At 54.7% G+C, this 12,248-nt stretch overlaps 1 protein-coding gene across 1 annotated transcript in view; it reads left to right on the forward strand.

The window, feature by feature from the left end:
* Positions 1 to 7,702, forward strand: part of inppl1a (inositol polyphosphate phosphatase-like 1a) — a 154,501-nt gene extending 146,799 nt beyond the window's left edge. Inside the window, exons 26-28 of the mRNA XM_078401971.1 lie at positions 241 to 1,003; positions 4,103 to 4,239; positions 5,649 to 7,702. Of these exons, the coding sequence (XP_078258097.1) occupies positions 241 to 1,003; positions 4,103 to 4,239; positions 5,649 to 5,742 (994 nt within the window). The 3' untranslated portion in view covers positions 5,743 to 7,702. The remainder of the gene's footprint in view (positions 1 to 240; positions 1,004 to 4,102; positions 4,240 to 5,648) is intronic.
* Positions 7,703 to 12,248: the final 4,546 nt, after the last annotated feature.

Consider the following 12,248-nt stretch of genomic DNA (forward strand, 5'->3'; position numbering starts at 1 on the left):
GTAACTCAGCAGGTCAGGCAGCATCTCGGGAGAGAAGGAATGGGTGACGTTTCGGGTCAAGACCCTCCTTCAGTCTGAAGAACGTCACCCATTCCTTCTCTCCCGAGATGCTGCCTGACCTGCTGAGTTACTCCAGCATTTTGTGGATAACCAATGTTGTTCACATCGCCTGTCAGTGGTCATAATGTTTTGACCCACCGGTGCATGTTAACCCGCTCGTTACCGGTCTGTGTGTTGCAGGTGGAAGCAGCAGGAGGTGCAGTTGGACGCGGAGGCCGTGAGCTGCAAGAACAGCTTCAACAACCCTGCCTACTACATGCTGGAGGGGGTTCCACTGTCCCCAGAGTTGCAGAGCCCCCCCGTGACCAAGACCACACACAAGACCAAAGTCCACTGCACCTTGGCTCAGCCAGACAAGAAACGCCACCCCTCGTCCCGACCCCCACTGGCCAGCGAGGAGGCCTCCCTCTCGGACGAGGAGGGTCTGACCCTCAACCGGCCCCCCCCTGACTACCCGCCGCCCCCCTTGCCCAAGGCGGTGGAGGTGGACATGGTGGACAATCCCTTCTACGCCTCGTCCAAAGAGCTCCAGAGGCAGAGGTCGGCGCAGGTCCGGGACGAGGCAGGACCGAGGAGCGCGGCAGTGAAGCAGCGTCCACCCGCGGACCCCGCTGAGACCAAAGCCCCCCACCCGCCTAAGCCCCTGACCAAGGGGCAGCTGTCCCCTGGCAGCGGGCAGCTAATGCCACCCTACCTGCCCAACCACTGCGGCAGCCCGTCCTACCAGGGGGCCGTAGACGATCGCTCCTACTCCGCCCTGCAGATGGCCAAGAGCTTGAGTGAGGTGGACTATCAGCTGGACAAGGCCGAGGGGCTACTCAGGAACCCCCCACTGCCGGTGAAGGGGCAGCCCGCCCGGGGGCTTCTGCCCGACTACGGGAGACCCTCGGCCTTCCCCCCTCGCTCCATCAAAGAGAGCATCGAGGAGGACATGGCTGAGGAGGTAAGATCCAGACATCTGTCCTGACCTGGTCCAAGGCCCAGAGAGAGTGGATGTGGAAAGCATGTTTGCACCTGTGGGAGAGTCTAGGAGAGGGTTGCCATGCCAACAGTCCCGTATTAGCCGGGACATCCCGTATTTTGGGCTATGTTGGTTTGTCCCGTACGGGACCGCCCTTGACCCGTATTAGACCCGGACGGCACTGTAAGCCTGGACACTGTAGGCCCAAACACTGTAGGCCTAGACACTGTAGGCCCAGACACTGTAGGCCCAGACGCTGTGGGCCCAGACGCTGTAGACCCGTACGCAGTAGGCCCGGACACCGTAGGCCCGGACGCCGTAGGCTCGGACACTGTAGGCCCGGACACTGTAGCCCGGGATGCTGTAGCCCAGTGGCCGCTGGAGTCCCGGACTCTGTAGGACTGGGTGCCGCTGAACGGAGGTTGCATAGTAACCCGCCTCCCGGCCCGGGCAGCCACCATTGGTGGAGCGGGAGCACGTGGCTGCTGGCTGGGTTTGATCAGGTGGGGCGCGGGGCGATGACGTCAACCTTTGCCCCTTATTTGGTAATGAGATAGTTGGCAACCCTAGTCTAGGACCAGAGGTCACAACCTCAGAATTAAAGGGTGCTCTTTTAGAGAGGAGGTGAGAAGGAACTTCTTTAGTCAGAGGGTGGTGAATCTGTGGAACTCATTGCCACAGAGGGCTGTGGAGGCCAAGTCAGTGGATATTTTTAAGGTGGAAATAGACAAATTCTTGATTAGATCGGGTGTCAAGGGTTATGGGGAGAAGGCAGGAGAATGTGATAAGGAGGCCGAGATCAGCCATGATTGAATGGCAGAGTAGACTCGATGGGCCGAATGGCCTAATTCTACTCCTATAACGTGAGCTTGTGAGTTAAAGTGTTCAGCAATTGGGATATCACGAAGGTATTCAGCGAAATGATCAGCAAGTCTATGCTTGGTCTTGCCAATATATAGCCCAGCTTATCTTGCTCCAAACATTATCCACGTTAATTGTCACCTTCCCCTCAACCCATGAAGGATTCTACATTCCCTTCCTACATCGTCTGCTTTGATCTGTTGTTTTAACACCTTACCCCGGCATATCACTAAACTATGAAGGCCAACATGTTACATAGAAAACAGGTGCAGGAGGAGGCCATTTTGCCCTTTGAGCCAGCACCGCCATTCATTGTGATCATGGCTGCTCATCCACAATCAGTAACCCGTGCCTGCCTTCTCCCCATATCCCTTGATTCCACTAGCCCCTAGAGCTCTATCTAACTCTCTTTTAAATTCATTCAGTGAATTAGCCTCCACTGCCCTCTGTGGCAGAGAATTCCACAAATTCACAACTCTCTGGGTGAAAATGTTTCATCTCACCTCAGTTTTAAATGGCCTCCCCTTTATTCTTAGACTGTGGCCCCTGGTTCTGGACTCCCCCAACATTGGGAACAATTTTCCTGCATCTAGCTTGTCTAGTCCCTTTATAATTTTATACGTCTCTATAAGATCCCCTTTCATTCTGCTAAACTCCAGTGAATACAAACCCAGTCTTTCCAATCTTTCCTCATATGACAGTCCCGCCATCCCGGGGATTAACGTCGTGAACCTACGCTGCACTGCCTCAATAGCAAGGATGTCCTTCCTCAAATTAGGAGACCAAAACTGCACACAGTACTCCAGATGTGGTCTTACGCAGAAGGACCTCTTTGCTCCTGTACTCAAATTCTCCCGTTAGCCGTTAGCTTTCTTCACTGCCTGCTGTACCTGCATGCTTACTTTGTTAATGGCATGTTGGCCTTCTTAACCAGAGGAGTTGCGTATAGGACCAAAGAAGTCCTTCTGCAGTTGTACAGGGCCCTAGTGAGACCGCACCTGGAGTACTGTGTGCAGTTTTGGTCTCTAAATTTGAGGAAGGACATTCTTGCTATTGAGGGCGTGCAGTGTAGGTTTACTAGGTTAATTCCCGGAATGGCGGGACTGTCGTATGTTGAAAGACTGGAGCGACTAGGCTTGTATACACTGGAATTTAGAAGGATGAGAGGGGATCTTATTGAAACATGTAAGATTATTAAGGGATTGGACACACTAGAGGCAGGAAACATGTTCCCAATGTTGGGGGAGTCCAGAACCAGGGGCCACAGTTTAAGAATAAGGGGTAGGCCATTTAGAACGGAGATGAGGGAAAACTTTTTCACCCAGAGAGTTGTGAATCTGTGGAATTCTCTGCCACAAAAGGCAGTGGAGGACAATTCACTGGATGAATTCAAAAGAGAGCTCTCGGGGCTAGTGGAATCAAGGGATATGGGGAGAAGGCAGGCACGGGTTACTGAATGTGGATGATCAGCCATGATCACAATGAATGGCGGTGCTGGCTCGAAGGGCCGAATGGCCTCCTCCTGCACCTATTTTCTATGTTTCTATTATACATGTGGGTGCCGCCATGTTTTGGCACCATTATTCAAAGTCCGGTCGGCCCGTGCATTCGATGTACTGAAGCAGTTCCCGTGAACCAACGTCCCTCTCCTCCACTCCTCCTCTCTCCTCTCCTCTCCTCTCCTCTCCTCTCTCCACTCCTCTCCTTTCCTCCCCACTCCACTCCTCTGCTCTCTCCTCTTCTCTCTCCTCTCCTCTCTTCTCTCTCCACTCCTCCACTCTCCTCGCCCGGCCATTGTTGTGTCTCGGTGGTGCCTCCTGCAGCTGACCTTGAAGCCTGCAGCTGGAGGCATTACCCTGGTTCACCCTCCTCCCGGCCCTTGCTCCTCCCACGTCCCCAGCTCCCTCTCGGTTACACCGACCGACTGACGAGCTTTCGGGCGAGTTCCGACTAGCACTGTCCCACACACACTCGGGACAAGTTACAATTTTACAGAAGCCAATTAACCTACAAACCTGCACGTCTTTGGAGTGTGGGAGGAAATCGGAGCACCCGGAGAAAACCCACGCGGGTCACGGGGAGAACGTACAAACTCCGTACAGACAGCGCCCGTAGTCGGGATGGAACCCGGGTCTCTGGCGCTGTGAGGCAGCAACTCTACCGCTGCACCACCATTTCTAACCTGTGCCCCCCTCGTTCTCCCCCCCCCCCCCCACACAGGCCTCCTGCCAAGCAAGCAGCAACAGCTCCAGCCTGTCGCACGATTCCAGCGTCGGCAACTGGCTCCGTCGCCTGGGCCTCGAGTGCTACGAGGAAGGGCTGGTCCACAACGGCTGGGACGACCTGGAGTTCCTCAGGTGAGTGGGCAGCACAGGCCCACGGGGTACCCCACCCCCACACACCCACACCCCTCACACCCACACTTCACCCCACCCCTCACACCCACACTCCCCTCACTCACCCCCACACACCCACACCCCTCACACCCCACCCCCCACACCCACACCCCACCCCTCACACCCCCCCCCTTATACCCACACCCCTCACCCCCACACACGTCACCCCACCCCGCAACCAACCCCACACCCCTCACACCCACACCCCACCCCTCACACTCCACCCTCACACCCCACCCCCTCACACCCACATCCCACCCCTCACACTCCACCCTCACACTCCACCCTCACACCCCACCCCCACACACCCACACCTCTCACACCCACACTTCACCCCACCCCTCACACCCACACTCCCCTCACTCACCCCCACACACCCACACCCCTCATACCCCACCCCCCACACCCACACCCCACCCTTCACACCCACACCCCTCACACCCCACCCCACCCCTCACACCCACCCCCTCACACCCACACCCCACCCCCCACACCCCTCATACCCACACCCCTCACACCCACACCCACACCCCACCCCCCACACCCACACTCCACCCCTCACACCCACCCCCTCACACCCACACCCCACCCCCCACACCCCTCACACCCCACCCCTCACACCCCCCCCTTATACCCACACCCCTCACCCCCACACACGTCACCCCACCCCGCAACCAACCCCACACCCCTCACACCCACAGTCCACCCCTCACTCCTCACACCCCACACATCTCACACCCACACCTCTCACACCCCCACACCTCTCACACCCACACCCTCTCACCTCACCCCACCCCTCACCCCCACACCCACACACCCTCACCTCTCACACCCCACCCCTCACACCCCACCCCCCACACCCCTCACACCCCACCCACACCCCCCCACCCTTCACACCCCACCCACACCCCCCACCCTTCACACCCCACCCACACCCCCCCACCCTTCACACCCCACCCACACACCCACACCCTTCACACCCCATTACGGCAACTTGGATTCTTCTCATCACGCCGTCTCCGCTTGCCATTTGAGGGAGGAGTGGAGTGAACGTTCCTGACGCAAACGACGTTTCAGTTTGATTAGTCGTTTATTGAAGTAACGATACAAACAGAATAGTATCTCCCCGTGACCTGCGTGGGTTTTCTCCAAGATCTTCGGTTTCCTCCCACACTCCAAAGACGTGCAGGTCTGTAGGTTAATTGGCTTTGGTGTAAATGTAAAAATTGTCCCTAGTGGATGTAGGATAGTATTAGTGTGCGGGGATCGCTGGTCGACGCGGACTCAGTGGGCCGAAGGGCCTGTTTCCGCGCTGTGTCTCTAAACTAAACTCAGTCTCCCACTCACCACATTTCTCTTGTCCTCGGCAGCGACATCACGAAAGAGGACCTGGAGGAAGCTGGGGTGATGGAGGTGGCGCACAAGAACATCCTCCTGGAGAGCCTGCAGCAGATGGAGAAGTAGCGGGCAGGCGGACCTGTGGCCTTGTTCATCCTGCAGAGGAGAAGTGCCTTCATGGGAGACTGTTATTCTTACATCTCAGCGGAGTTTGTCAAACTCCAGCGTTGACAAAGACGAACACAACTGACCAGCGGCAGGGCCGAGGGTTTTAGTTGCCCTGAGCATCGATGGTCGGACTAACCCCCCACCCCAGGGTGCAGAGCTCCACACCCCCCTCACCTGCTCTGTTCCATCCCTCCACTCCCCCCGCCCACAGCTCGGTCCCCCCTCATCGTGTGGGGGGGGGGGGGAGAGACGTTTTGTTTTGCCGGGGGGAGGGGTGCCTGAACAGCGAGAAAGACCCCCCTCGTTCACCCAACTCTCTGGTGCACGTTGTAGGCGAGGTCACGCCTGTGAGAGTGGGTCACAGCGGTAGAGCTGCTGCCTCACAGCGCCGGAGACCCGGGTTCGATCCTGACCTCGGGCGTTGTGAGTGTGTGTGTGTGTGTGTCTGTCTGTGTCTGCGTGTGCAGAGTTTGCACATTCTCCCTGTGACCATGTGGGTTTCGTCCAGGTGCTCCGGTTCCAAGAGTCCAGAGTGTTTAATTGTCATATGGGCCCAGAGCGGAACAATGTCATTCTTACTTACCTTACCCCACCACGTCCCTGCTGGTATGTCGGCCGATCGACCCTCTGTAAATTGCCCTTGTGTGTAGGGAGTGGATGAGAAAGTGGGTTAAAATTTGGGCGGCACGGTGGCGCAGCGGTAAGCTGATGCCTCACAGCGCCGGAGACCCGGGTTCCATCCCGACTACAGGCGCTGTCTGAACGGAGTTTGCACGTTCTCCCCGTGACCTGCATGGGTTTTCTCCGGGAGCTCCGGTTTCCTCCCACACTCCAAAGACGTGCGGATTTGTAGGTTAATTGTCTTTGGTAACTTGCTCCTACCTTGTAGAATGTAAAACTGATTGATTAGAGCTAATGAACGGGTGATCGCTGGTCGGCACGGACTCGGTGGGTCGAAGCGCCTGTTTCCACTCTGTATCTCTAAATTAAACTAAACTAGTGTGATTGATGGAATCACACAATGCTGGAGTAACTCAGCGGGTCAGGCAGCATCTCTGGAGAGAAGGAATGGCTGACGTTTCGGGTCGAGACCCTTCTTCATTTGATGGTCAATGTGATTGATGGTCAGGGTGGGCTTGGCAAGCTGAAGGGCCTGTTTCTATGCTGCATGTTTCAATCAAGTGGGCGGCACAGTGGCGCAGCGGTAGAGTTGCTGCCTCACAGCGCCAGAGACCCAGCTTCCATCCTGACTATGGGCGCTGTCTGTACGGAGTTTGCACGTTCTCCCTGTGACCTGCGTGGGTTTTCTCCGGGTGCTCCCGTTTCCCCCCACACTCCAAAGACGTGCAGGTTTGTTGGTTAATTGTACTTTGTCCCTGGTATGTGTAGGATAGTGCTCGTATGCGGGGATCGCTGGTCGGCACGGCCTCGGTGGGACGAAGGGCCTGTTCTCTCTCTCTCTGTGTTTGTGTGTCTCTGTCTCTCTCTCTCTCTCTGTCTCACTCTCTGTATCTCTATCTCTCACTGTCTCTCTCCCTCCCTCTCTCTCTCTCTGTCTGCCTGTGTGTTTGTGTGTGTCTCTCTCTCAATCTCTCACTCTCTGTATCTCTATCTCTCTCTGTCTCTCTCCCTCTCTGTCTGCCCGTGTGTTTGTGTGTCTCTCTCTCTGTCTCTCTCTCTCTCTCTCTCTCTCTGTCTGCCTGTGTGTTTGTCTCTCTCTCTGTCTGCCTGTGTTTGTGTGTGTGTCTCTCTCTCTCTCTCTATATCTGTCTCTATCTCTCTCTATCTCTCTCTCTCACCTTGCATCACCTGTGAGACTGTGCAGAGTAGGGCTCCACCTGCAGGCCAGGTGTGTGTGTGCGTGCGCGGTCCCTGCAGGGTAAAGGCAGTGCAGTCTGGCAGCTGTGCAGCGCGTGATGTGCTGTGATGTGACGTGATGCCTGCATGTCTGTGCAGGGGAGGGGAGGGGAGGGGAGGGGAGGGGAGGCCCTTGCCCTGTATCCACCTCGTGATGGTGACGGGGAGTATAGGATTGCCACAGGTTGCATTGGAAGTAACTGCAGAAGCTGGTTTACACTGAAGACAGACACAAAATGCTGGAGTAACTCAGCAGGACAGGCAGCATCTGTGGAGAGGTCATAACATAGAAACATAGAAAATAGGTGCAAGAGGAGGCCATTTGGCCCTTCGAGCCTGCACCGCCATTCACTGTGATCATGGCTGATCATCCACAATCAGTAACCCGTGCCTGCCTTCTCCCCATATCCCTTGATTCCACTAGCCCCTAGAGCTCTATCTAACTCTCTCTTAAATCCATCCAGTGAATTGGCCTCCACTGCCCTCTGTGGCAGAGAATTCCACAAATTCACAACTCTCTGGGTGAAAAAGTTCCTTCTCACCTCAGTTTTAAATGGCCTCCCCTTTATTCTTAGACTGTGTGGCCCCTGGTTTCGGACTCCCCCAACATTGGGAACATTTTTCCTGCATCTAGCTTGTCCAGTCCTTTTATAATTTTATACGTCTTTATAACGTCATAAGTGATAGGAGTAGAATTAGGCCATTCGGCCCATCCTTTTATGGAGTTCCTTTTATCTCCAACCCTCTCCCCTTCTTAATTTACCTGATATTTTGTGTCCATCACTCACTTTGTTCCTTATAGGAACATCAGCAGGCCCTTCGGCCCACTATGTCCATGCACTCTGGCCACTTCCAGCCCAGGTCCCTCACGCACGTCTGCAACATCTACAGGAGTTCCTTGTGTCAAACAGCACAGGAGCAGACCCTTCGGCACACAATGTCTGTGCTCTCCCTCCTGCATTGCTGAGAGAAGATAGACAAAAAACGTTGGAGTAACTCAGCGGGACAGGCAGCATCTGTGGAGAGAAGGAATGGGTGACGTTTCGGGTCAAGACCCTTCTTCATAAGGTCATAAGGAATCGGAGCAGAATTAGACCATTCAGCCCATCAAGTCTACTCCGCCGTTCAATCATGGCTGATCTATCTCTCCCTCCTAACCCCATTCTCCTGCCTTCTCCCCATAACCCCTGACACCCGCACTGATCACAAATTTATCTCTGTATTGATCTATTACACTTCCTTATCTCTGTAACACCCTCTCCCCTGACACTCAGTCTGTCGAAGGGTCTCGACCAAGAACGTCACCCATTCCTTCTCTCCACAGATGCTGCCTGGCCCGCTGATATCCCAAGGGGTATGGGGAGAAAGCAGGAACAGGGTACAGATTTTGGATGATTAGCCATGATCATATTGAATGGCGGGGCTGGCTCGAAGGGCCGAATGGCCTACTCCTGCACCTTCTGTCTACGTTTCTATGTGTAGGAAAGAACTGCAGATGCTGGTTTAAGTCGAAGATAGGCACACAATGCTGGAGTAACTCAGCGGGACGGGCAACATCTCTGGAGAGAAGGAATGGGTGAAGTTTTCGGTGGAGACCCTTCTTCAGACTGAGCTGTGATTGCCACAGGTCTGTTTCTTTCTCAGAGTGCGTGCAGTGTCCCACAGAGAAACTGTTTGTGTGTGTGTGCACTAGCGACTGTGAACTCATTTGAAAACCTCCTTGATGTTCAGCACCTTGTGTCCATATCCTCCAGGCTTTTGGAAGCTCAAGGACTAAAATGAAACCTCCTGTCCTTAAAACACAGCTGGTTTGGAGCAGGGGATCTTAGCTCCCCTAACCTCACAGCTAGTGTCTGCCTTGGCGATAAAGCCTGACTTTGTGCCTTTAATTACACTGCCAGGGAGTCTGTTAAGAGTTACAGAGTCACCCAGCACGGAAACAGGCCCTTCAGCTCAATGCCGACCAAGATGCCCGATGTACACTAGTCCCACCTGCCTGCGTTTGGCCCGTATCCCTCTAAACCTGCCCTCTCCATGTACCTATCCAAGCATCTCTTAGGGTGGCACGGTGGCGCAGCATTGAGTTGCTGCCTCACAGCGCCAGCGACCCAGGTTCCATCCTGACCACGGGTGCTGTCTGTACGGAGTTTACACGTTCTCCCCGTGACCGTGTGGGTTTTCTCCGGGTGCTCCAGTTTCCTCGCACACTCCAAAGATGTACAGTTTGTAGGTTAATTTGCTTTTGGAAATTGTTCCTAGTGTGTCGGATAGTATTGGTCACAGGTCGGTGTAGACTCGGTGGGCCGAAGGTCCTGTTTCCATGCTGCATCTCTAAACTAAACTAAACTATTACCTCAACTATACTTGTTCTACTTTCCTTGATAGCCTTATCCGACAAAAATACATCGTAGGAACCTTCTATGCAACTCAGGGCAGTCTTCTGAGCGAGAGAGAGAGTTCAATCTAGTTTATTATTGACACGTGTACCAGGATTCAGTGAAAGACTTGTTCTGCAGGCTCTCAAGTCAAATCATACCGTATGCAAGTGCAATACAGTTCGAGTTCAGTTTATTGTCACGTGTACCGAGGTACAGTGAAAAGCTTTTGTTGCGTGCTAACCAGTCAGCGGAAAGACAATATGTGATTGCAATCAAGCCGTCCACAGTGTACAGATACATGATAAAGGGAATAACGTTTAGTGCAAGATAAAGCCAGTAGAGTCCGATTAAAGATAGTCCGAGGGTGTCCAATGAGGTGGATAGTAGTTCAGCACTGCTCTCTGGTTGTGGTAGGATGGTTCAGTTGCCTGATAACAGCCGGGAAGAAACTGTCCCTGAATCTGGAGGTGTGCGTTTTTACACTTCTAGACTCTCCTCTGGAACAGCATGCAGAGAGTCGCCACATTCCAGCACCATCTTACAACTTCCAAGTCTCTGGAGAGTCTGATCTTGGCCCAAGGAGATGTGCGATTCCTTATTTCCTCAGGTTAAGGCGGGAGGGCACTGGATTGGGGTTGGGCCTGGCCCAGCGCCATGCTTGATGCCGGCTCCATCCACCGCTGCCCCGTGCACCTGCCGCAGGCTACGCTGCATCAATCCGCCCGCCCGCTCGGTTACCGTCTGTACGTCCTAGGGTTGCCAACTGTCCCGTATTAGCCGGGACATCCTGTATAAATAGGCCCGGACAATGTAGGCCTGGACACTGTAGGCCCGGGGGCCTCTGTAGGCCCGGACAATGTAGGCCCGGAAAATGTAGGCCCGGGGGCCACTGTAGGTCCGGACGGTGTAGGCCCGGGCACCGCCTAACAGAGGTTGCATAGCAACCTGCCACCCGGCCCGGGCGGCCGCCATTGGTGAGCGGAGGTACGTGGCCGCTGGCTGGGTGAGGTCACGCGGGGCGCGGGGCGGTGACGTCACCTTTTGTCCCTTATTTGTGAGTGAGAAAGTTGGCAACCCTAGTACGTCCCCTCCCGCCAACACCCACAACCACCGCAATCCCGCCGCCCGTCCGTACGTACGTCCCCTCCCTTTCCGTCGCTGCCTCACGTTCCCCGAGCCGATCTCAGGACCTTTTGGGCACTTTAAAGAGTCCGTGGGAGGTGATTTCACATACCACTCCCACTCACCAACCTTCTCCCTTCACCGACCACCGCCGCCATCTTGCATTCAGTCCAGTTTCAGTTTAGTTTATTGTCACGTGTACCGAGGTACAGTGAAAAGCTTTTGTGGCGTGCTAACCAGCCAGCGGAAAGACAATACACGGTTGCAATCGATCCATTTACAGTGTATAGAAATATGCAGAGTATATGTACAGCGTAGATATTCCCACCCCTATGCTGTTGGAAGAAACTGCAGATGCTGGTTTAAACCGAAGATAGACATAAAAATCTGGAGTAACTCAGCGGGACAGGCAGCATCTCTGGAGAGAAGGAATGGGTGACGTTTCGGGCCGAGATTCCAGTCTGAAGAAGGGACTCGACCCGAAACGTCACCTCTTCTTTCTCTCCAGAGATGTTGCCTGTCCCGCTGAGTTACTCCAGCGTTTTGTGTCCCACTCCTATGCTGTTGGGCAAATATTTATTTGTTATTCCAAGCTCAGAGACACTATGCAGTAGGGTTGCCAACTGTCCTGTATTAGCCGGGACATCCCTTATATTGGGCTAAATTGGTTTGTCCTGTACGGGACCGCCCTTGTCCCGTATTAGGCCCTGGGGGGCGCTGTAGGCCCGGGGGTCGCTGTAGGCCCGGGGGTCGCTGTAGGCCCTGACAATGTAGTCTAGACAGTGTAGGCCCGGGGGGCGCTGTAGGCCCGGCCCGGGCGCCGCCTAACGGAGGTTGCATAGCAACCAGCCTCCCAGCCCGGGCGGCCTCCATTGGTGGAGCGGGAGCACGTGGCCGCTGGCTGGGTGAGGTCACGTGGGGCGCGGGGCGGTGACGTCACCTTGTCCCGTGTTTGGGAGCGAGGATGTTTGCACCCCTAACCACGCTCCACATGTCCTTTCTTTTTTTTAAAAAATGTTTTTAAAAACTCCTCTCGACAATTTTAAAAATACATCTTCTGGAATAAGATGTATAAACTGCCAGTGGCAGAGGCGTTATGTGTGTGTG

Source organism: Rhinoraja longicauda, chromosome 7, assembly GCF_053455715.1.
Source record: "Rhinoraja longicauda isolate Sanriku21f chromosome 7, sRhiLon1.1, whole genome shotgun sequence".
In the NCBI taxonomy this organism is placed as follows: domain Eukaryota; kingdom Metazoa; phylum Chordata; class Chondrichthyes; order Rajiformes; family Arhynchobatidae; genus Rhinoraja; species Rhinoraja longicauda.